The following is a 26,866-nucleotide window of genomic DNA, read 5'->3' on the forward strand; positions in this document are numbered from 1 at the left end:
CATACGAAAGTGGTCGAATTGCTTTCTTGAAACGATTGGTTTGAGCATGGTTGCCAAAGTTAAGGACATTTATATTTACTTAGATTATGGGAAAGCTGGCGAGGGCTATCTGGACAAAGAAAGAATGCTTTCGCAAAGGACCTTCTAAGGGAAATTAGCTTATATTCGCGTTACAGATGAAGAAAACACCGAAAAACCCATGCAGCTAGCTCATTTGCAGATATTTAAATTCGGGTCAAACTACCAGTGTTCTATGGCTTTATCGGTCAGTCTTGATTATTTTTATATTTTACAGTTAATGCACAAGTACATGTAAATTTCAGTTATCAGAATCGTGTTAAATTTTACCGAACTAATATACGACAACATTCTAATAAATTTAAGAAGAAATGAAGTTCTTGACATCTTTTTATCGTAACAATGGATTTTTTAAGCATACTGTTGCGAAACGCCCAGATGTGGTAAGACAGCTTCCCCGCAAAGAGAGTTTAGGTTTGCTAGAAAGTGCAAGGAAAAGCAAGATTGTCAGATTTGGCGCGAAATCGCCTATTTGGCAATAATATTGGCGGTATGCCATAGATGGACCGAGAACATTCTAGAACGCATTCTTGGCGATTTTCCTCGGAAACGTTCTCGAAGGTAGGTTAAAAGCTATATATACCCTTGCATGTACGCGGAGTAGTAGTAGTATCTTGCATTCAGAAGTATAATAGAGTACCTTGAATTCAGTTGTAATGTTTTGAGTACACCGATTAGCTTAAAAGCGATCGACCACGTCGGAAGCTGTATTTTAGTGCTTTGCCGTGAAGTTGTCTTCACCGTTATAGCCTGAAGGCTGTGTTGCTGATTGTTTCAGCGTGTTTATGTAGGTTTTCGACGACTGTAAAAAAGTTCCTGGAACTGCCCTGTGTAATACTTGGCGAATAAATTGTGTTTTAATTCTTCATCAAGTGTTATCATCAATTACTACAAATCCACGAACCTGTAGAACGCAACACTACACTTCGACCATATTTTAATATAAATCAGGATAGGATGAATTAATCTCGACGCTTTCTTGCAAGCTAAGATCGAGAATTTTAGATTCCGTTTCCAGTGTAGTAAGTTTACTACGAATATTTTCTTTGCAAAAAAAGGGCAAAATATCCGAAATATCTGAATTTCTCGGAGAACTTTCAAGGGGCTGGATTTTGGTTTTATTTGATATAGCAAACTATCTCTCTAATAAAGATGAATGATGTCTTTGTTGTTTATAGTCATTTTATAAATGAGAAAAACCCTGCGGCCAGACCTTTCACCTTTAATCGAGCCCAGGTAGAATTACCAGTGTTCGGTGTTCTGCTGCTAGTTGTTTATATTGTTGAGAATATTCAAAACTATATTTAGTGTATTATTAATAAAATATTTCAATAATCAATAATTTATGTTGATTAAACGTGAAATATAAAAGGAAAGGAAATGTTTTATAAGGTTTTGATAAGAACGTAAAGTAAAATATATAGTTCATTGCCAAGTGTGTGTCAAAATGAGCCGAATGTTTTCAACATTATGCTTTAGATAGAAGAATGATAAAACGAGAACTTGTAAATTTTTTTTTAAATTTCACCACTATTCTTAAATCCTTAACTGAGAAGCAACATTTTATAAAGTGCGTACGTATGTGGAAAAATAACAAAAGTTGCATTTTACTTGAAATATGTTTTTTTTTTGTGATTATTAAAAGTTAAATCGTACATCAGATTGATAAAAACGAATTTTTATAAAGCAATGTATTGTAAAGTATATCTTTATAAGTAACTGTTGTCTATGAAAATAATTTTCCGATGAAGTTTTCTTATCGAAACCAGGAAGAAAGAAACCAGGAGAAACTTCTTACTCCCCTTAAAAGGATACATTTTTCATTTAGCCCAAAAAAGCTTTCAGATAAAAATCTTTCTTAAAATATTTTATCGCTTGCTTTTGACGTTATGCTATAAAACTACTAAGTGTAATGTTTCATGACATTTCATGGCAATTTTTATTTTATTTGCAAATAATGCTTTATCTTAACACGCTGTTGGAAGTGCTTTAAGCGATTTCTTCAAGTTATTCATTTATATAATAATAAAAATTAAATAAAACAAGTATATTAAAAGGAACTATAAAAAAGGGAAACTGAAGGGGTTCGGATTTTAACGGCAGTGCGAAAGGATTTGTTAATGTTTTTTTTAAGCTGTCGTTAAACTCTCAGTCTACCAGTCTGCTGTAGCACTTACTCCTGCTAACCCATTTAATTTTGTCTTTTTAGCTTAATTATTAAGCAACATTTTCTTCGTATTTACACTATATGCAATTCAACAGCAAAATTATAAAAATTTTGAAAGCAGCAAAGCGAAATACGTTTAGAATTCCCGATGCAGCGTTAAGTGTTGGCATACATTTTTCTGTTATTTTTCAGTCTTTTGTCAGTTCATCGTATCAATGCTCTGTGTTCTTACTAAGATGGCTTTACAAAACTTTTGTTTGTATTTTTATTATTAAAGTTTTGTGCATTTACTTTATTTATTAAATATCATATTCTTCGTGCTTACGTCACATATAATTTAAATTCAACAGCAAAATACAAAATATTTAAAAAAGCATATCTTTAGAACTTCGAGCTAGAGATAAAAATGTTTCATTTCGCAGAGTATTGTCATTGCTCACTTTCAGTTGTTGAGTTTGTTAAAAATTCGTTAAAGTTTTACAAAACATGAAATATATATTAACAAAAAAAATTGAAAGCCTTGAGATTTTATATTATGACCAAAGGGACTTGTTCTCCATTTACACACACATACAGGTTTTGAAAGCCTCTGGGTTCATGTTCTTTTGGGCTAAATATATTTAAAATCAGCATATCTTTAAAATTTCCGATAGGCAGTCTAGCGCGCTGGAGATATATTTTTTTCTCGTACAGTGTTGCCATTGCTCGCTTTGAAATTGTTGAATTTGTTAATCAAAATTTCGTTAAAGTTTCACGAATTATGAAAGAGACAATAAAACAGATTCCAAACTCGGGATTCCAGGTGCTCATATTCGGTTGGAGGACTACGTTATTCAAAATCTGATGGCTTTAGATACCACTGTTTTTTCAAATTGCGAGAAACATAAATATATTTATGCAAATTTTTCATTATTTAATTTCTTTAAATATAATACAAGACGGTAATATTTGCTGGCAAAAATTTGAAATGTGATTAAACGCAAAATGCTGTTTCGAGACTAATAACGTTTCTAGGTTAACGCCCCTTTGGGGAAAAAATTCGAAATTCAAAATTGGCTTCCAGTTGCACATGTTCGAATGGAGAACTACGTTATACAAAATTTGATGGCCCTAGCTACCGTTGTTTTTTACAATCTGAGAAATATACATAGTACATGCAAGCAGTTTCTTCATTAAAAATAAATTAGGGCTATAATATTTGATGACAAATTGTAAAGTAGTATAGCCGTTTTCTAGTGGACGATGGAAAATCCCGTTTCGAGACTAATAGCCCATTTGAGCTAACGCCCTTTTGGGCTAATAAATAAAAATCTGAAAGTTAAAAAAAAAAAAAAAAAAAAGTATCGTGCCGAGATTTTAAAGATCGCCCACGAGGCTTTTTTAAAGGTTTATCAGTATAGATTTTCGATAGAGATGGCTCAGGTGGAATATCGAAGCATTTTGTAGGATATTAAATGAATATGTAATTGTTACGAACGTGGGAACATTATATATATTCCGTATATTTAAAAATCGAAAATGTAATGTAATTCTAAAAAACATTTAATACTTTTAATTTCATATATCATGAACTAAATGCATTTTTATTTAAATCAATCAGATTAAAAATTTTAAAAAAATAATATTCTTAAGTACTACATCTCTAGCTTTCACATAACTTAGTTTGTTAATTAATAACACTTAGAACATTATATGAATTCATCCGTTTAACTATTTCATAACATTATCCGTTTCCAAGATTAGAGTAACGTCTTGTCACCGGCTTGTTAAACTCACATAATCCTGGTCCGACATGACGACACCATTACGAGCATCGCCAAGCCAAAGCAGTGCACTCACTACATCAAGTATGTTTTGTGAATTTGATTTTGCATATAGAACCAAGAAACGGCTCATGCCTCCATGCTGGGAGACTGTCAGCAGCTTGGTGGCTGGTCTATTAGCAGCTCTCCGTCATGGAAACTTTGTCGCCTCTCCACTGTGCCAAGGTGGATACTCAGAGGGGTTTTAATTTATAACAGAGAGATTACTATGAAAGAATACTATTTCACATTTTTCCAACGGACTCGAATGAAAATTTTGGAGGGGGGAAACCGCACTATAGCGGAACATCGCAAAATCATGTTTCGAGACTAATAGCCCATTTGGTCTAATAAAAATGTTAACTTAAAGAAAGGAGCAGAAACTTCTTGTCGAAGTATTTTGTAATTGCAGTACATTAAAAATAGCGTAACTGCTCTTAGTCTTTCCAAATAAGAAATATTTTGTGTTTGAGGGAAGAGGATGAATTCCCCCTCCCTCGCCAGATGCGAAAACGGAAAAATTCGCAATAATTTTGTACAATTTAAGATACTTACGTATTATCCCGTCGACCGTGAAAATTGGCTACCATCAATCATGAAAGTTGACGAAGATTCTGCCAAAGTTGTATCAGTTATTCCTGAGAAATTTTGAAGGAACTGACGCCTCTTTATTTGTTAAACAATCACACATAATTCTTTAATTATATACATAATCGACAGGTACATATTTTAACTTCTGCGCATAAAAAACTATATAAGTATTATTGAAAGTTTTTAAATTAACTGACAAATTAATTCAGTAAAACCTGAGCCAGGTATTCAGGCTGCCAAAAAATTCCTAATGATATTCTAAATAGCAACGAAACAGATTAGAGAATCAAAATCTCTGCTTATAATGTTGTGAATACCAACTTAATGCAGGCCAATTTAATACTGAAGGTGATACCTAATTGTGCTTTTCCCCATTGAGAATATGCTAATTGTCTCAATCAGCTGTAAATGAACCGCAGGAGTCGTAAATGTGATTCTATAACCCTTCGAACCACGTTCTTTTCCGAATGGACTTTTCTTGTCACAAATTTTTTACATTTCATGCGCTTCTTGTTCTTCTATAGAAGGAAGGTCCCAAATGTTAATTTGTTGTTTTAAAATACAAGAAAAAAGGATACAGAGATTATATTTAATTTATATTGTTTCTCATAAAAACAAAAGGTGGCTAATCCAGGATCAGTCGAGGTTACATCAAACGAACGTGCAGATGTTATGAGCGTGGAGCGATGCCAAGCATATTCACAATTGGCACAGCTTGGCAACAGTTTCATTGTTGACGGGGAAATACATAAGTATCCAGGTTTTTTTCACAAATGTAAAAGGTTAATATGTAAAAATACAAGAGTTTCAACTGATGTTTTTGGTGTTTTGCATTCAAAGTCAAATATATTCCTTTCAGAAAACGCTGTTATATTTTGCATTCTAGTAGTGTATTCATTACTGGCGTTGATCGATTCCTAGGGAATAAAATGACTAAATGTTTCAATTCCTTTACAGTTCCGATTTTAATAACAAAGAGAGTTTATTTCGTTAAGGATAACCAACGAACACTATGGTGTGTTTTGCCGTGATTAGCTATTTATGTGATCTATTCTAGACGTAATTTTAGGGTTCTTGAATGAGAGAATAGCAATAACCTATGCAAAATACAACAAATATTTCTAAACAAATTTGTCTGCAAAATTATGCAAAATATTTCAGTGGAAATTATGACTGCTTGAAATTTTAATAATATTCACGAAATTAAAAATTTCAAAATACTCTAATTTACAGTTTCTTCAGTTCTACATTTTATATATAACTTCCGTTTGGGGAGTTATGCCTACTATATCTACCTATTTGCAAACAACTAGTAAAATATTTATACAATAAGCGCGAATTAACTTTGAAATAGTCATAGTCTTCTTAGATCTAAAAAGCTTCTGAAACCGGAAGATTTGTAACTGCTGTCTTTAGTAGGCTTAGTGAAACGATATGAAATGTGAATTCCTGTGTAAAGACCTTTGATAACTATTGAATCAAAGATGCGGACAAGAAAAAAAACAATTTTTTTAAAAAGTTGAAATTATTGTAAGGATTTAATGCAGGAAAACTGCTGACCTCTTCTTATCACAATAAATTTCCACTCCATTAATCAGTGGGTCATACAGCTTTAATTTCGCATTTTGGGCATGAGCTTTTCATTGCAGCATAGCCTTTGAAAAAAGAGCTTCTGGCAAAATGACCGAGCAAAATAGTAGAAACAGAGGAAAGCCTTTTTACGAAGCACCCAAAACGAACGAGTTCGAGTAGTGATTGTTTAATAAAGAGGCCATTAGTTCCTCTGAACTTTCCTGGAACGACAGGTGCAGCAGAGCAGAATCTCTAACTTTCACACTGGTAGCCAACTTTCATAGTCGATGGTATAATATGTAAATAAAAAATGTTACTTATTATTTATTTTACTACAGTTTTGTTACATAATCGAAGAGCTATTAATTAACAACTGTATTGGTTATTTTGGGAATTTTTTATCAACTTTTCGATAATATCATTTATCAGAACCCTGCATCACTTTCCAAAATAAATCTTGAATAAGTGTATTTTGCTGAACTCCAAAGAATTAAAAATTTTTGCCATCAACTCAGTTTTACAAGGATCTGACGCAAATTTGAATTTGTGAGGTCAGATGAGAATAAAATGAATGGCCATTAAGGCAACTTTAATTTACTATACTTACGCGAGTAACAACGCACTCAAGAAATTTTAACCAAACATTTTATTTAAAACTTTAAACATAACAAGGTGCACAGCGTTTGCTTACAATTTAATCTCTGCAGTTTGCATGATTTCAGATAACATCAAATGTGAATTTAAAATTGACAGTAATTTAACTCTAGAGATTTACGATCAAGAGGCTATGAAACATTGGCTTAATTTAATCAAGTTTATGCGAGTTAATCGGCTAGAGAATGCTGAAGCCGGATAAAATTCCTAGAGCTGTGCAAGAAAAAAGCACAACGGTCAGCGTCGCTTACAAAGATCTCTATGTAAGTTTCAAGACAGGTACTCATTCACATCCTGGGAGAACTGACAAAAGGTATAAGTAATAGTTTAGTTCAGATAATAAGATAAAGGGTTATTTAGCTTAAACTTTACCTAGATAAATCAAATTTGAGACATTTTTACCCAGTTTTCAGCAAATTAAAGTTATCAAATCGGTAAAGCATATGCAAAACTAAGCATTCGTTCTTATATTTTTTATGTTTCACTTAGTGAGTTTTCCTATGCCCTTCAGGAAACTATAAGAACAGGAAAATGAAGCACCATAAAGCAAACTTATCATTGGCAGTGTGGGTAGGACAGCTAAGCATTAGGGTAGTCTGCGCTGGGTTCAAATTCCGAAAAGTGTACTAATTACATAGGTATATTTTCAGTTTACTTTATGTATTGTGACTAATGCTTTCGATGTAAATATAGTCTCGATTAGATCTATGGATTAATCATGGTCAAAAGGTAAAAGGTTCCGCTGATCACTGGCTAAGGCCTCGGGCTCTTTATAGGTGATAGTACGGGTTAGTCAAACTCCAAGGCTTATTTAAAAGACTCCGAGTTCTCCCTCAAGAATTCTCAATTGGGGTCCCCTTTTAGAATTCTATTCATGGGTTCCCTTTTAAAATTATATTTTGTAACTTCTCATTCTGAATATTTCATAATTTACATTCAGCAATCACTTCATTTTGAAAACAAAATTTTACGTGCTTATGTATTTTTTATATTAATAATTTTGTGAATGATTTAGTTTTATTTAAGGGAGTTGATTATAAATATATTCCATATCTACTGTGCAGCATTTATGCGACATTAACTAAAGTGTGTAATGACTTCAATGAAACAAAACTAAAAACATCTGATGTATTTTTACTTAATTCAAAATTACAGCAGGTTTTATTAATACGAACATGCAGAATTATTAAACAAATCTGATGTATACGTACGGAATATTAATTTATACGCATTTTTTCTTGCATTTCATTTAAACTTATTGGATTGAATTAAATTTTAGTCGATAGCGCATAAATTACAATGAAATAAATACACTCTTTAAAATTCACTATATTTGTTTATCATAGCGACACTCTGGCGCTAGGTTCACTTAGCAGAGCTTTATTTCGTTCATATTATAACTCTAATCTAATCTAATGACGCTTTCTTGTGCAGCCTTTACTCGGTCTCCGATTTTTACTGCCTATCTTGGATATTGCCCATAGGGCTTGGCAAACAAAAATACGAAGGAGATACCTCCACACACCTAAAAAGGTGAAGCTGGTAGTTATACTCTTGATACGATACTTGGAAAGATGTAAAATTTAGAAAGCATCTATTCTGCGCGGAAAAGCGAGTTGCGCGGAGTTAGCCGACGAGAGGTCGAGTGATGGTGAAAAGATGCGATTCGTTGGAGGCCAGTCACATGGGTAGTCACCCTCCCAAGTACTGACCCCGTTATACGCTACTTGAAAACTAAGTTAAAGATGAGAATAAAAAAGAATTCTTCTGGATAAGTCCCTTAATCTTGAATTTCGGCAATTTCCATCAGACACTGTATGGCTTGAAAACCTATGATGAGTTTTTCTGTCATGTTTTTAGAGTTCCTTAATTTCTGAATAAGTATCATAAGCTTTTTCATATGCGCAAGAATTCCTGAATTTTGGGAGATAGTCTGAAAGATATTTACTTGATTTTCTTCTTCGGCTTTATTCTGTAGGATGGTGCTAAAACTAGGTCTTCTGTGATCTTGAGTGACTTTAGGTTTCGGGAAATTTAATTGAGGGAAATTTTCATCGTTTTTTCCCGGCGCTGGGTTTCCTGCTTATATTATAACTCAGAATGCAAAAAAATTATATTATTTAAAGAATTATTTATTGTTGCCACATGTTTTATTCAAATACTATAATAAATCTAGAACGATGTATAAAAGAAATTAAGCAAACAAAACAAAAAGGAAACAGTTTTTCATAGACGATTCAGCATTTCCCATTCAATTAATTCAGTTCTCACTTAGCGACAAGGCAAAAATACATAAAAACTCAAAATATCTATATTAAAAATTACGAAGTAAATCTTAAACACTTATTTCCTGGAATAAATTCCAGAAAGGATTAAGCATGATTAAACTCGCAATAATAAATGAAGGCGTTATCTTTGTTGTTGCGAAGCTTAGTTTCTCTAGACTGGCAACAAATCTACTATGCTACTGTTTCAAATGTAAACATGTCCGCGATATTATTTAAAAATTAGGCTTAACCGAACTTAAACAGCTTTTAAATTGTTGATAATTCTACAACTAATGCTTGCAGATTTCCTAAAGGCATAAAAACCTTAACCGGAAGATAAAACAACATAATTCAATCATTTTTAAAGCAAAAAATGCTCAATTGACAAACATGTAAGAGTAAAGAAACTGAGCTCACTGAGCCGGGTAACAGAGTGGATTTATATATAAATATATTTATATACGTTTGGTGCGTCCGATTGCAACCAAAATACGACGTGAACATCTACATGTTATAGCAGTCCTATATACAAAATTTCAACGTTCTGAGGCTAGTCGTTTTTGAGTTATGCGAGATAAATACATACGTACGTACAGACACCATGAAAAATTCTCTTCAGAATTCATTTTAAATCAGTTTTACAATTTTTTGGAGGAAAAGAGTCTTTTATTCTGTCCTTACGTTCAAATGACGCGCAAAAAGATCGTTAAATTGCATTCGATAGCGGTCAAAATGGATATCTTCTTTGAAATATGCTGCCTGAAACTTTTCGTGATTGCAATAGTTCCTTTTTATTCGTACAAAGAAGTAAAAACGCTAAATCCAATTTACTGTATTTTCAACATAGATTCACTTCTGCTTTCTTCTTGATTTTATACTATTATGATTTAAATGTTTATTTGAAATTATGCAGTCTCATTTTTTAAAATTATTTTTAATCAGTTAATTAAAAATTTATTTTGTACTTTCAGAATAGTATTACATGAACGTAATGTAACATAGACTTTACTTTTCATTAGTTCATTCCTCTTGGGATAATTTTTCTTCTTAATTATTCCTACAAATTTTCTTATTCGGTGCCTTTTTGAGCAACAGACTTAAAGTTCCAAATGTCTTTCTATTAATATTGCTGGAAGACATCTTATCCCTCCATCCTTTAAGGAAAATCATAAGTAACTTACTTATTAGTGCAAAGGGACAATTTGCCCTGAAGGACTATTATTCTCGTTTTTGCATTTTGCGTTGAAATCTATAAACGGTGAATCACTTTTCAAATTTTTGCCACCAAATATTATCGCCCTGCATTATATTTAAAGAAATTAAATAATGAAGAATCTGCATGAATGTATGTATTTTTCTCGCATTGTGATAAAACATCGGTACCTAGCCCAAGAGCCATCAAAATTTGAATAACGTAATCTTCCACAGAATATGGACATGTGAAAGCCCTAGTTTTAATGTGAAAGTTGTTTGTTTATCGACTTTATATTTTGTAACACTTCAACGAAATTTTCATTAAAAAACTAAACAATTTCAAACCGAGCATTGGTAACACTGTACGGAAAAAAAAAAAAAAAAATCTCCAGCGCGCAAGATTCTGTATCGAAAATTCTAAAGATATGCTCATTTTAAAATTATTTTGCAATATTGCTGTTGAACCGAATTTTACGGTTTGAGTATGTAGAACATGATAATAAATAAAGGGGACACACAAAACGTTAGATAAACGCCCTTTTGGGACGTAATTTTAAATCTGAAACCTTTCAGATTTTTAACCAAAGGGACTATTGTTTTCGTTTTGCGATTTTGCTCTGAAACACTATAAATGGCTGTATCACTTTTCAAACTGTTGCCACAAAATATTACCGCCCTGTATTATATTTGAAGAAATTAAATAATGAAGAATCTGCATAAATGTATATATGTTTCTCGCATTGTGATAAAACAACGGTGCCTATAGCCATCAAATTTTGAATGACGTAATCTTCCATCTACTGCGAATATGGGCATCTGAAAGCCTGAATTTGAAATTCGGAATTTGTTTTATTACCGATTTCATATTTTGTAAAACTTTAACGAATTTTTGATTAACAAACTCAAAGGTTTCAAAGTGAGAAATGGCAAAGTTGTTCAGAGAAAACATTTTTATCTCCAGCGCGTGAGACTGAGTATCTAAAGACATGCTCAATTTAAAATTATTTTGCGATATTGCTGTTGAACTGATTAAAATTCAGCTGGAATAACATTTAGCGTCTCCGTCTGAGCTATTTTCTTGTTGCTTGCACGAAGCGCAAGTTTCTGAACTGCCCTGTTCTCCTGGAGTGCCCTTGCAACTTCCATCATGTTATCAGCACCATACTTTCTTACCAGTTCAATAATTTGTTTCTTCGTAACGTCAGGAAACAAAATTTTAAACACTAGATCTTGAGAAAGTCTCTCACTTTCTTGTTACTTAACACAAGGGCATCTAAAGAGCGTAGACATCTGAGTACTCCGAACCCTCGCTGAACTAACAGCTAACAACAATAAAATTAGGGCAGATACTCTCTCCGGCTTTATATAGTTTTCAAACGGCCGCCGAAATATTTCTAGTACTTTCTGTTTCTCGAAATTACTGGAAGTCATATGAGGCTGTTTTCAATTATAGTTACATAAGAATTACAGTTATTCAATTACTATACCTATTACGGTGATACAGGGACCGGATCAAAATGTTGTCAGATGGTCGCCGTTTGATGACTTTAGGGGAAATTTGGTGACAAAAATAAGTCTCCAAAACCCTTGTCAGCATGACGATATCTCGCCAAATTAGTCAGATAGCCGTTTTTTATTAATGTTAGCTATATTTACTTAATGTTAAAAAAAAAAAAACTTGCCTCTGTATCCTTAGTTTTCCAGCAAAGCATCTTCCTTCTGGATTTTCATGTAACATTATACAAAAAAAAAAAAAAAAAAAAAAAGTTTCACTAAAATTATCCGCATTTGCAGAAAATTCGTAAGAGCAAACAGTATGGTATACTCCATCCTCTCATTCTGTAAATCCATTCATTAAAACTCCTGAGTATAAGACATTACCAAGTTTAAAGCAAAACATGTAACAAAGAAGGGGATCTTATTTTCGAGTAAACACGATAATATTAATATATGAAGGACACTCTAAAGTCTGGAGCTTCCAGCAACTGCGAGGGTTGTGGGGCCTATAAATGGCTTTGCCCATCTTTATCCCAATTTCGATGGAGAACTCAAAAATACAGGGATCTCTTACCTCTCTTGCTCTACCACAGCCTTTCCAGGGTACTTTCAACTCGCTCGATAGTATTTTAAGTGCGCTTGGGCAGCAAAAGCATTGTGCACTTAACAATGTGTCCTTTTACAAAATTTGAACCTATTTCCAACGATATGGCAGTCTGCACCTCTAAACTCATTAACGAACAGTGCAGCAACTTACGTGTAACAAGAACAGAAACAGCATCTTTTACATATTCCTACACAAAGGTATTCCTTTTCTTAGGCAAACGGATTTCATATGTTTTGCTATAATCGATTAAGCAGTCTTTATATAACAAAAAGGAAGAACACAAAATACAAAATTTTGATATGAATTCTGCGATATTTCAAGAAAATACCCATTAGAAAATGTAAACACAGACAAATGCTCATTTTAATGAGCATTCTAGTACATAGATGGGTACAAAACGTCTCCAGCTGATAAGTATATATCAAATTCAATTTTACAAAATTATTTATTACAATATTTCTTTTCCATAGGACGTAAAATAACATTGTAAGAAGCTTGAACTGTATATTTCATATAAACATACTTAAGTTTTCATCAGATTCACACAAAAAAAATCTCTGAACATTTATTACCTGAAATGAGAGAAATCTTTTAATTCCTCACAAACAATTACTTAGTAGTAAGAATCTATTGTAGTTACTTTTGCGCACGTAAGGAAAAAAAATGAATTAATGTTGAATAAAAGGCACATAAATTGTAAGCAGAAATTGAAGTGGTTGAAAAGCTGTGAAATGAATAAAGTGTAGGGAAAAGTAGATGTTCTTTGTTGTACATCTCAATATGAACTCCGTTCGCTCACTTTGTTGTTTTAGTGAATGATTACGAGTCCATCCGTAAACAAAGTACTTCCAGCTCCTTTACTATGCATTTATTCACAGTTGCAAAATATAAATCTATATATATAAAAAAATGAATATTTGTCTTTTATACAAATCTACTGTTTAATTTCGATCTTTGTGAAACTTGCCACGCTCGACCTTCAAAGCAAGAGGAAGGTCACTGTTTATATATGATTTCTCAAATTCAGCTTTGCGTTGCCACTCAGCAAAGCGTAAGATCTTTCAAATTTAATCAGAAAATTCGGAGATTTAAAAAAATTGTGTTGCCACTCGGGAAAACGCAATTATGTTAATTTATCTCGAATTCAATAAACACACTGAAGTATTCAAGAGAAATATGCTGCCACTGCCAAAATTAAAACATTTTAATATATGTTAGCACTTCAAGCTTTTCGCGTGGGCGGATGTATGTGGCCTGCTCACGCGTCGGAAAACCTTCCATTTTATTCGGGGAAGCACCAAATGGAAAAACAAAAGCTATTATGCATCCAAAAGCACTTCAATAAACGGAATTAAAATACGAATACTTTTTCTCCTTTAAATGGCATTACGGGTAACAGCTAGTTTGAAATAAAAGAAACTACAAAAATTGTGAAATATTCTTTAATATTACGAATATAGTTTAAACCTTATGTTTGGCACAGATTTCAATTAAAACTCTGTTGCCTTGGAGGGTGAACAGGTACAGGTGCCTCTTTGTCAGGAGAAAAAAGAACTCTAAAGAAGAAACTAGCCGCGAAGATAGACTTTCAATTTGAAGTGTTAAATTGGGAAATGGAAAAAAAATGCGATGATTCGCTGCAGATTGAAAAGAAGATATCAATGTCAAAATAAAATGCTGAACCCTCAAAAAATATTAAAAAAAAGTCGGTCACAAAGCCAAACATGCTAACGAAATTTTAAATATTGCTTTATTTCCTGAATGACCGAAAAATACTACTTAACATTTCATTAAATTTGCAGACTATGCTTAAGTAATCAGTTTATATAGACTTATCTATGTTTTCTATTTCCTTATCAGTAACTTAACATATGCTTACACAAAAATAAATTATTGAGCTTGCGTTAACAGAAAATGCAGCTATTTGCAATTCTTAAACTTTCCGGTGAATGTGCACTTTTTTTCAATGTATCCCACCTATTTATATTATACATTTAATACAGGATTAGCCTATTGGCTGCCATGTGAAATGTGTGTTGTTTGTATTTCTTGAGCATGACTTAACTTTTAAGGATGATGACTTAATAAGACGATTTTTAAAATTTGGTCCATTCTTCACGATATGAAATATTAAATTTTCATCATTTTATTTTAGCTTTTCTTGCTACCCTTGACAAAATGCTACGCATTTTGGAAAATGCATCGATTTGCGTCTTTTATAATTGTGAGTAAATACTGAGAGAAAATAAATTTGAGAGTGCCTCTTAAAAATAAATGCATTGAGAGAATCTGTAGCCACTTCTGCTATTAATCGTCGAAGTCGACCGCCGACTGAAAACCGATCTTTTTTATTATCTTGTGCAGCCGATCTATTCTTTCAAAAAGACATTTTACGTTCAGACAAACTGAAATTGTGTGTTGATAAAAATCCTTATTCTATGCAAAATATACTATTAATTTAAATGTTTCGAAAATAGAAAAACTGTGATAGTATTCGTTCAAGTCTTTTGCTTCGAACAGAGCCTGTAAAATGGCCTGGTAATTCGACCAAGGTTCGAATATCAGCGAATGAGCTTTGCTATATGGGCGCTCTTGATGTTTTCCAAATGTACAAAGTGGATATGAGCTGGATTCCCTTACGAAACGCCCCTACTGCAAACCAGTACACAAGGCAAGTATCCCTTAGAAAGTTCTCCGCGAAGGCATTCCTCTCCTTAGGCAGATAACACTCTCTTGATTTGCCATAATCAAATAAACTTAACCAAAACTCGTCTATTTTTCTGGCAATTGAACGGATTGGATATATGACGCTTTTATGGTTTTTCTCACAACACGGCTCTGGTTCCTTTAGAATGTCATCCATTTAGTCCCCTCCTTATAGTCAGAGCAAATTTGCCTATTAAAGTAACGCATTTCAATATCACTTAAGTAACTCTCAAGATGAAGGTCCATCGATGTTACCGAGATTTACTGGAAATGCAGAAAAAATATGTAATTTTTTTTTTAATTTGTCAATATGCAAGTTTATTGATTTACTTTAGCAAAACATTTGTTGAGAAAAAGCTTCCTGTCTAATCAGGTTAAGCTTATTTTGGGTTTTCAATAAGAATAATCAACTTTTCTTTCTTCATTTTCTAGAGTTTGAGTGATTGTAGTTCTCCTTGTCTGAAGATTCCTGGCCAACCATGGAATATTGAACCCTAAATGCAATTTAATGCACTTTATTATTCCGAAACGTAATCATATTAAAAGTGACCTAAATTTCTGTCAGATGGACTTTACGGTTTACTTGATTATGGCAAAGTACACGAGGTTTATCTGCGTAAAAGGAGGTATGCCTTCGTGGATGATTTTCTAAGCGAAACTGGCTCGTATCGATGTTACACATAGAGAAAATATGAAAACGCTTATGTAACCAGTACGTTCGCCTAGAATCGAACCTAGGTCGAAATATTAGAGTTCACCGACTGCCGCTGGTGGGCCTTAGTCAGATGGGATTCTGATGTAATAAAAAAAATCCCTTGGCTTTTAATATTTATATTCCTTAAAAGAGAAGTGTTAACTGCGCTGCTCATTGTTAATTAGTTAACTATTTTATCCCTTATACTTGCATTTGTCGTAAATTAAAAAACTAACTGAAGTTTTTTGTCGATTGAATATAGTCAAAAACCTATACACAGAACTAGAGGCCCTGGGAAAAACCTATTATAAAAGTCTAATTTTATTCATATATCACTGATGGGAATTACGTAAAATTCTTCATGAATTAATCCTTTAATTTGACATTTAAAAATATATAAACAAAAAATTGATTCCCATTGATATATACTTTTCTCCAAGGTTCAGCTTATAATGAAGTATAAATATTCATATTTTACGAAACTATGAAGTTAAAAATTTTATTCTACTTAGAATGAAAAAATTTAAAAACCTCAAAATGAGAAACTTAGAACATACCTAGAAGAAAAAACAAATGCGTAAGATTTTACATAGTTTAACATAACATTTATACTTTTATACTTCATTTCTTTAACAAATTAAAAATAATCCTTTATCGGTTTACGAACGTAAAATACAGCGAGGAACAATAAATTCAGAGCAAAGGTTACACACAGTTGTTCTATAAATTACATCAGAAACTTTCAAATTTGTAACAACTGATAGCCAGGTTAAGCAATCTATTGAATAAATTAAATACTTTATTATAATAAATTCAATAAGACGAAAAGTAAGTGACAAACATATTTACTTGATAATATAATTAACTTAAGTGTTGTAATCCATTGCACCCTCCATCAGAACATCCTTGATTTATGGCCGTTGAACACGCGGCTTCGTTGATGTAAATTGACTTGGCTGTGCGCTATTCCTGTGACGTCGTGCATGTCACGTGACCAGATGCAAAACAGTTTTGTCGAATTTTTCCCATTCATTTTTTACAAAAGTCTGGAGAGCAGAATTTAAGTAGAAAAGATTTAAGTAGTCTTCTCCGAAAGAATTTAGGTCTGGAATTTATGCAAAATACATGAGCCGAAGAATTAATTTGTGGTATAGTAGTCTACTGTTGCGATGGCTATTTATTTTTTGTTAAGTCATGCGGCTGGGATATTTTGATACAGTTATATATGTAAAGAACATCGTACGAATACCGGGCTCTTTCCTTAAAAGTAAACACGTCATCTTGTCCTAATTAGCATTTAGGTCATTGTTATTGAATGCTGAACACTTCGCCTTGCTCAACTTTCAATTTCAAATTTGCAACAATTGTTATCTACTCTGCATTCCTGCACCATTTCGAACGTTCCTTGCTCTCCTTTATCCCAAGTATTCATGTATAAAACAATTGGTAATTCGGCAATAACCATAAAGCCTTAACCCAAACAAATATTGAAAAACTGTGTACTGAAATTTCTCCTGATAAAATGTTTGAAATAAATGAGAGCTATTGGAATAATAGAATTTCTTAAAAAGTCATCAGTCTAAGGCACTGATTCCACAAGTTATTTCAGCATGAATATGCAAGACAATTTTAAAAAATAAATTTACGTTTCATTAATTTAAATAAATTTAATGATTTTAAAGTGGTTTAAAATATTACGCACATAAACAAAACAAAGATTTCACACCGAAAGTTTAGTCAAATTGTTGAACGTTTAGTAAAAATAATTCTTATCTACGATGCTCATGCGATTTATAGTGTAAGGTTCGTGTATAAGCATCATTTTCATTATATGAAATAAAAACTTAAGTGATTTCTGATGGTACTAGAATGCCATATTTAAAATATTTGGCGTAAAAATTATTTATGCAATTATTAGTCCAGAAGCGCAATTACCACCAAATATTATCGCCCTGTATTATATTTGAAGAAATTAAATAATGAAAAATCTGCATAAATGTATGTAAGTTTCTCGCATTGTGATAAAACAACGGTCCTTAGAGCCATCCAGTTTTGAATGCCGTAATCCTACTGCGAGTATGCCCCTCTAGAACCCCGAATTTGAAATTTGGAATTTGTTTTATGACCGATTTCATACTTCCTAAAATTTTAACAAAATTTTGATTAACAAACTCAAGGATTTTAAAGCGAGCAATGGAAACATTATACAGAAAGATCATTTTTATTTCCAGCGCGCGAGACTGTGCACCAGAAGTTCTAAAGATATGCTCATTTTAAAATTATTTTGTGATATTGCTCTGAAACTGAATTTTATAGTTTAAGTGCGAAAAACATGATATTTAATAAATAAATAAAACAGACAAAATGTTAGAAAAACACCTCTTTGGACGTAATTTAAAATCTGAAACATTTCAGATTTTTTTAAAAACTTTTATTATTAATGCAATTATTACATTAAAAAATTAAGTTATATTTAATATAGATAATAATTCTTTAATAATATAATACATGTATATTGAGTGAACAGATAAATCACGTCATGCATGAGGAAATTGAAAAACTTGCTTGTCTATGAAAAGGCTTTGCTGCATTCTGTACAAGAAATTTATGATATAGCATCATTTGGGACGGCGCATAGTTCGTGTTGTAGGGTTACGGAGTTAGAGCCCCTCGTAACCAATCATTATAATGCCCCATTTTGCGCAAAATGGGTTTCAGCATAAAGGCTTGAGTATCTGACCAGAAACTGACTTTTATCATACTATTACAATCACTTTATTTTCGAAATTTCTTACACTTTTCGTCATTGCTCTCGCTTACTAAACTACTGCTACTACGATGTCATTCTTAGACAATTTTCTCTGCAGCAGTTTGAATAAAGAAGCATTTTAGATTTTTTCCTTGTCGAGGATTATATTCCACCATATTTTCTGATAGCGCCAAAGCTTTCAAAAACGCGAGTTGCGAATTCAGAAAATAGTGGAATAAGATAGATAATAATCGAGTAAAATACGTTTGCTTCGAAAGGTATAGTTGGAAATTTTATAGTTGAAAAACGTCCATGGACAGATACAAGAAGCAGATACGAACGGTTCAGAATTTATGAAAGAGAATTTTTAGACGATCTCTTCTCTGAAAGAATTGGAAAATGTTTCCGAGAGACTGAAGCCATGATTAATTCCAGGCCTATCACGTATCCGTTCAACGTACACAACGTTAAATATATCAAGTTTTAAATACTCAGAACCCTCGCCATTCACCTCATCTCATTTCTCCTTAGTAAAAGCTTTACTTAAAACAAAACATAACATTGAAGGTTAATGGAAATTCTTTGGCAAAGAAATATAATTATCAGGAAATTCTTTTGAATCACTTTGGAACACGTGGAGGAAGGAGATTTGCTTAATTTAAGATCAGCCTATATTTCTGCAAGTTTCATTTAAGTTGAATAATATTGTTTTCCATTAGCGTTATTTTAGAAATATGTGAATGATGGGAAAGGGTTTAGAAATGTACACATGACAAGATAAAAATTCGGTCTATTTTTAAAACTCCTAAAGGAAATATAAAACGCTTAACACAACTCGTGTTTAATTTGGAAATTATTCCTTAATTAAGTAAGTGTAATTTAAATTGCAAATCTATTAATTTTCTTTCTATGTATTAATAATAGTTGTAATTATGCTTATGTGTTTAAAACTTGATATATTTAAATAATATTATTTAGCATGTTAAAAATGTGATTTTTGTTTGTATATCAAGTGATTTGAAGAATTTTGATGCTTTGTAGTCGATGTAGTTATAAATGGTTTCTGAATGTTAATTTTATTGGAAATCAATGGTAAATGAACTCATGTGAGTTCAGGTGGGGAACGTTATATTAATTCTATCGTCAATTGGTCAGAGAGGGCTGTGTATGCTCCATTAGTCAGTGGCAGGAAGAGATTAAGGGTCTAAGTTGCGGTAGGCTCAGATAGTCTAATAATATATCCTCAAATATTTTATCAATATTATATTTTTTTAATAATTTTTTGTTGTTATTTGATGGAACATCTATGCTCAGTTAGCCACAATAAATCATCAGCAGCTTAATTTAAAATTGCAGCTTTGTTTAAATTTTCTCTCGTTTTTTTATTTATGGTGAACAATGGTACAAAATGTTGCATTACTAAAGCTATCGATAGACTAAACAATCGATAGTTTTGGTAATGCAATATTTGATACGATATTTTAAAGACACGGATGGCTTAGAATGTGAAGAAGCCTTTGATATTAAGTTAAAATAGCTGAACTGATTGAGAATTGTGATACTTATTCAGTTATTAATGATAACATGCTTGCAATTAAATAATTCAGACATTTATTAAATCGAATTAATTTGTAATACAAATATCAGTCGGTTGTATGTTAGTTTATTATTTCATTTATTTGATTTTCTTGAGATCAAAGTTTATTTTTCTGTTGCTAGAATAAATTTAAGGATTGTGTCTCAGAATTGAATTCCAGTATTACATATGCATGAAGAAACTCGAAAGTTATAGGTTTTGCTTAAGATTTATAATTTGGAAAACATATTTTCTTTTTTTTTCGGTTAACTATGTTTGTATTCGCTTAATCTTTCTTTGCGATAATCTCGCGATTTTACTTTTTAAATATATTGTGCATTCAGATTTAAAATAAAGAGTAAATAAACTAAACATATAGAAATATTTCAACAATAATATTAAGTCAACAATGTATAAGAACAGAAAAATAGTGAATCCATATCAACAAATTCACAACTTCATAATTTATGAAAATAGAAATGACAATATAGCACGAGGAAATAAATCACAGATGAATTCCAGTCTGGAAGCACGAGCGAACCTCTGGAGAGTAAAATGCAGGTTTGATGATCGTACTCTAAGAAGGGCTGACATATTTCATTGAGAAATGTTCCACTTAATAACGTCCATAATTCTTCGACGAGCTGTGCTGCTTCTTGACCGCATATCATTTCAGTAGCTTTTGTTGAACAGTTGATGTTTTCAAAGTAAATGCTGGAAAAATAGAACATGGTTGAATTAAATCATATTTTACTTAAAACTTAGCTAATTTATTTTCTTTTAAAAGCCTTTTTATATTTGTAGTCACCAGAAATTCAACTTTCGCTTGAAATCCTTAATTTCTAATTTTGTCCACGGTTTTTATCCAGGGTTAAAAGTACCGTTCGTGAATAAATATTTAAAGCTAAAAAAATTTATCATCTTATAAAAGAAAAGTTTCAGTATTAATCTGTGATATGTTATATGTGTAGACAAAACTCTGTTAAGCAAATAATTTTATATGAAACAATTAAGTTAAGGAAATACCTAAATACCTGGAAGATTTTACGAAGATGGTATAAACAGGCGTCGGCAACCAGGCACCCGCCGACACGTGCTAATGCGCCAGCGCTAAATTAGTCTGTCTTGTGTGCAAAATTGCGCACAAGACAGACTAATTTAATTTGCAGTTTTTGGGTTTATGCTTATATAATACATAACAAAATCATATATTTTTACATCTCTGTGTCAAGCAGAAATTTTATTGCACCGTCACTGCTCGAAATGTTTCTTTGTCGAGAGGAAGAGACTAAAGTCGGACCGACATGGCAGCGCGGCGCGGCGTGGCGTGGTTGATGTATTTAAGCGTAACCTCTCTGTGGTCGCCAGTACGTGCGGGCAAAGATACTTAACGGGTGTAAAACAAGACATCTATCTGCTTTGTCTATATGTGACAATTTTGATTAATTTGTAATACTTCGACTTTTAGACAAGCAGTGAAATCAATTATTGTAAAGTGTGTAGTATGTGTTCGTTGCTTTCTTGTCAGATTCGTTTACACACTTTCTAATCATCCAGGATTGTTTCTTCCAGAGATCTGCTTACAAACTGATGACTTTAACAACCTACGATGAACAAAACTAAGCGAGCACGCACTTATAATAATTTTAATTAAGAATGGGATTTTTGCTTTATAAATAAAAAAAAAAAAATGAATATGCTTATTATGCAACAAAAGGGCAGCAACTCCAAAGAAAAGTAACCTTGAGTGACATTAAAGAACGGTGTATCCGAAATTTGACTCAGAGTATCCTGAACTTTCTGAACTACAAAGAAATAAAATTTCATTATTAAAATCATCGATTTTGGAGCAACAATCTACTTTTAACGGACCGCTGGAAACATCAACGATAGCAACACTCGCATCGATTAAAATTTCGCATATATTTACTAAGAAAAAAAAAGCCATATACGGATGGAGCAATAATAAAAGATGCAATGTTGGAATCTCCAGAACATTTTGCAGATTTTTAAAAATTATAAAAAAATATAAATATATAAAGAAATTGTTCCGGCCCATAATTGTCGTGCACTTGTTAGCTAGAACTGTTACGAAGGAAATTGAGACAATCGCAAGCCACTTAGAAATCCAACTGATAAAAGATATGAACAACTGTGTATTTTGTTTCCCTTACAACTGGACGAATCGAAAGCTACAACAAATGCAGCACAATTGGTAATAAGTGCCAGGATGACCTTTGACGATTTTACTATAAGAGAAGAGTTTCTAAAAATCCTATCGCTTAAAAAGCGCCCACGAGGAAAGGATTTGTTTTGTACCATAAAAGTGTTTTTGATTGACGCTAAAATAACGATTGAAACGCTGTTTTCGAATAGGGCACATTTAAAGTTTCGTTAAAAACTGATCTATTTGAACTTAGATAAGTGTTTAAGAGCATGCAACTTATATTATATTGTAGATTAGTAAACGAATTACTAACACAAATTTCACACTGACATATAAAAAATTATCTAAAGAGTATAAATATCTGTTTAGTTCAATAAAGTTATATTTTTTAAACAAAACTAGTTTGTAATGATTATGACGACTGAGACGATACAACGGAAAATACAAAATTGCTATGCGCACTTCAAAGAACATTACCGTTCAAAAATAATCTGTTGTTGCCACTAGGGAAAATATATTGTAAAAAAAAGTTTACATTTGGGCATCCTGACTTTGTTATGACCTTGGAACATTAAGAACTTAAAAAAATTAAATCTGTAATATTAAAATTTATAGTTCGAAAGTCTAACTATCATATAGATTCACCGTCGTTTTCTATTTTTTTCCGTGTCTTAGTTTTAGTATGCGGCGTGTTGTTATCGTTATCCCCAGCAACACTAATGTCATCACCATCCTCCTCCTCCTCCTCTGATTCAGCTTCACACTGCCATGACTTTAATTGGCTCACATAAGCTGTTCTACTAAAGAAACGTCCTTTCACCTTCTCTTCTAATTGAGTCACTCTATAGGTATCAGTTGGTAAAACTTCTGTAACTACCAAAGGTCCTCGATACTTTTGTTGTGTTTTGATTGATTCTCCAGTTGATTTAAGTACTCTTCTCATAATTACTATTTCTCCTCGCTCGAGTATTAAAGAATTGCTTTTCTTGTTGTCATAATTTGCTTTCATTTTCATCTGCATATCTTCAATTCTCTTTCTAGCTTTATACGTAAGATTACTAGAGTCTCCCATTCATTTGTACCTTCATCTGTAATCATCCTCATCAATCCTTCGGAAAGTTTTCGTGAATAACCGTGAAGCATTTCGAAAGGAGTTTTATTTGTAGTCTTATTTATCATATTGTTTAGATTGTTGGATTTGCTCTTTCCACCATTTTATTACCACTTGGATGTTGAGTTGAATTGAACGTATGTCTGATTCCATTATTTTGACAGTACTTTCGAAATTCCTTCGCTGTGAAGCGTGTTTCTCTATCGCTGGTAATTTTTTCTGGTAACCCAAAATCATTTACAATACTCTTCAATGCAACTAACACACACTTGGTTGCAGTACGTTTCATAGGATATAAGCGTGTAAATCTTGTAAAATTATCAATTATTACAAATAATTCCATATTTCCTCTTTTCTTTTTTTACGAATGGTCCTAAACGATCTATATGTATGATTGCAAAAGGTCTTCTACCAGGTCTAATTGGATACAGTACTCGTTGTTTCTTACCACTAGGCACTTTATTTACTAGGCATTCGAAACACATCGAAATGTGACGCATAACATGTCGTTTCATTCCTTTAAACCAGTATGACTCCTTGATTTTGGCAACAGTTCTATCTGCTGAAAAATGTCCCAAAAGATCGTGAAATTTTACTACAATACCTTTTCTCATCGACTTAGATATGATGATACGCTTGATCATAATTTAACAGTCATAATACGCTTGGTCATAATTTGCTTGATCGAAAGAATCTGATGATAAAAGTAAGGAAGAGGAAGCTGGTAAAGAAGAACCTACAGACGACATTTCTGATATAGATTGTGATATGTTTAAATGTTGGAAGTCACATGATGAAGATGGAGAACCGAAAGATGAGAAAGCTGGGGCTAAAGAAAATGGTGAAGCAGAGGTTAATGAAGAAGAAAGTGGTGACAAAGAAAAGGAAAAATATAAGGATGCAAAATCTTCTGATGATTCAGCTCTCAAGAAAACATTAATCTGTTACATGTGCAAGGTTAAATGCTCTGCTCGTGAAAGACTTATTTAGCATCGTCTTAAGTATCAATATCTAGAGTAGTCACACATAGGACTCTCTTCTTCAGGAGCAATAAAGGCATTTCTTTTTTAAAATTTGTATGGCTCTGAAAAGAGCCTTTTTTTTTTTTTTTTTTTTTTTCATTTTAAAGTTTTTGTAATATGAGTAAATTAATGCATACGTATGATTTGAATGAAGGTGAAATACGTTTTTATTTAGTCTTATTTGAGAGACAAGGACGACGTATTGGGTTAGAAGAACAAAATTGGGTTTCCTCAGCTGTTGGGTCTATTGGCTTATGAAATAACTCAAATAATCGCCCGTGAATCATAAGAAAAAGCTAACGACTATAAGCACGTTAAACAACTGCTATTGAGAAAATTTAAGTTAAGCCCTGAACAGTTTCGGCAAAAGTTCGTTGATCATATTAAAACGTTGCGTAATACGTGGATGGACTTCACGTTTGAACTGAAAATTTACTTTGAAGTGTGGCTTGCTGGATGAAATACAACAGATTTTGACTCTTTAAAATAGCTTATTATTACGGATCAATTAAAGAAAAGGGTCCCCGTTGCTATAGTAGATCATTTCATTGATGATTGGTCTGAATTCATTAATCCTGAAGAGTTGGCTGAAACACTAGATGAATATGAAAATATTCGGGCAGGGATGAAAGTACTTCAAGTAGAAAATAAAACCTTTAGGCATAATTCTAAGCCTAAATTTGGTACTATGAACAATTATTTACTATGAACTTATTTTTGACACTTGATCTAAAACAGAATAATATCAAAAGGAAGTATTTGCTTTTTCAGAGTGGTAAAATATTATTCAGTAAACACAGATGAAAGATGAACAATGATCAGAATTTTATCAGAAAAGAATGCAGTTAAAATTTTGATTCGTTGAATGAAATTAATTGTCCTCACTTGAACCTTTCAATAATGATGTATTCAGATTAGAAGAATTCGTTATGCTTCTACCTGATACGTCAGCTCCAATGAGCATAATTTACTTATTCTAAGCAAACACTAGTTATGAGAAAGAAATCTCTTACTAGTGTGAACAATGTAGGGACTTTCAAATGTAAAAGTGAACTTCAGATATTCTTATAGCGTCTTATAGTCATAAAAACCCAACAAGCTGTTTTAAAGAAAATATTATGCAATAATACAAATGTGTAAAGGAAAAGGAGAAATAAAAGCTATCACCTGTGTCACATCAACTTGCCCGTCTGGTGCGAAACCTCTTTTTGAATATTTTGAGAAGTTTAATGATTGCAGTCCTTACTATTCCTTTGCGGCCCACCAGTGAATTAATTTGGAAGTCATCCAGCAGCTGCTTGGGTAGAAACAAAAAATGCTAGCTTTATCCCTTTGCACAGTAAATTAATTTTCATACAGAAATGTATAACTTGTAATCAACCAGTAACCAATTGGCTAAATCCAAAAAATACTGGTAATACACTTCACGAGGCAGATAGTCCTATCGTTCTTAATCAAATAAATCATAAAGCAAACTAGTACGTCACCGTTTAATCCCAATGGTTCAGCGAGCTGGATGCCTGAGGTTTTGATGTTTTTCATCGAGCATAATTCCACCGCAGTTACGAACCAGTTTACTTTAAGACCGTCTTTCACTAACTGAGACCTTTCCACAGTCACGTAACTTTAGTGTGGTCTGTCATTTACAATTTTACACTGCCGTTCTCGCATATTCAGAATGGATGAGATTTCAAAGAGGTAACAAAATTAGCCCAGAGGTTTCAGTCATCATCTTAGAAGGACGATAGACAACTTTCAGGAGGGAAGAATTCTAATGAAGCATTTCAGGAACTGCTTTACTCACCAGCAAGTCTTCCGTTTCAGAGATAAAATATCACCTTCTTCCGCATCTAGTTTCTTCTGTGATGTTTCGTATTTTTTGCTACATTTATCTAGCTCTGTTGACACTTTTCGAATGCACGTAGAGTGCTTTAAGTACCCTAAGAAAAGAAAGGGAGTAATTGTGAAGTTATGATTTTCGCAGCATATTCATTTACAGTAAAACTTCCCAAACTAACATGATTTTCACGTAATTTTACAGAATTATCAATAGCTATTTATAGAAAAATAATATATATATTGGGTAAATCATATTAATAAGAAACTAAAAATAATTTCTCAGTTTAATGAATGACAGTTCGTGTGTTGAATGATATTAACAGGAAATACTATTAATTATAACAGGAAATTATATTAAAGAATTTATTCTATTTAATTACAAACATTATTTATTCAAAATAAAGTCCGTTGGACAAAGGGAAGTTAGTTAATATTGAAGATAACAAGTATTTCCCCACAATTGCACTTTAAAATAGGGCAAATAATATTTCATGTGCCTGCTGTGTATCCTTACTTTATGCAGATCTTGAAATCATGGAAATAGACCCAAAGTTAATGAATTTAAAGGCATAA

General features: G+C 32.5%; 2 protein-coding genes across 2 annotated transcripts in view; both read right to left on the reverse strand.

The window, feature by feature from the left end:
* The window catches only part of LOC118186551 (uncharacterized), a 74,584-nt gene extending 55,260 nt beyond the window's left edge, over positions 1 to 19,324 (reverse strand). Inside the window, exon 1 of the mRNA XM_085818663.1 lies at positions 16,679 to 19,324. The gene's annotated coding sequence lies outside the window, so the exon portion shown is untranslated. The remainder of the gene's footprint in view (positions 1 to 16,678) is intronic.
* A 1,206-nt stretch (positions 19,325 to 20,530) lies between these two features.
* LOC118186558 (uncharacterized) overlaps positions 20,531 to 26,866 on the reverse strand; it is a 35,689-nt gene continuing 29,353 nt past the window's right edge. Inside the window, exons 4-5 of the mRNA XM_035356666.2 lie at positions 26,259 to 26,394; positions 20,531 to 20,868 (exon numbers count right to left, since the gene is read on the reverse strand). Coding sequence (XP_035212557.1) covers positions 20,613 to 20,868; positions 26,259 to 26,394 — 392 coding nt within the window. The 3' untranslated portion in view covers positions 20,531 to 20,612. The remainder of the gene's footprint in view (positions 20,869 to 26,258; positions 26,395 to 26,866) is intronic.

The sequence above is a fragment of the Stegodyphus dumicola genome, chromosome 6, assembly GCF_044657685.1.
Source record: "Stegodyphus dumicola isolate Sdum_Otavi_A_Nest chromosome 6, ASM4465768v1".
Classification (NCBI taxonomy): Eukaryota; Metazoa; Arthropoda; class Arachnida; order Araneae; family Eresidae; genus Stegodyphus; species Stegodyphus dumicola.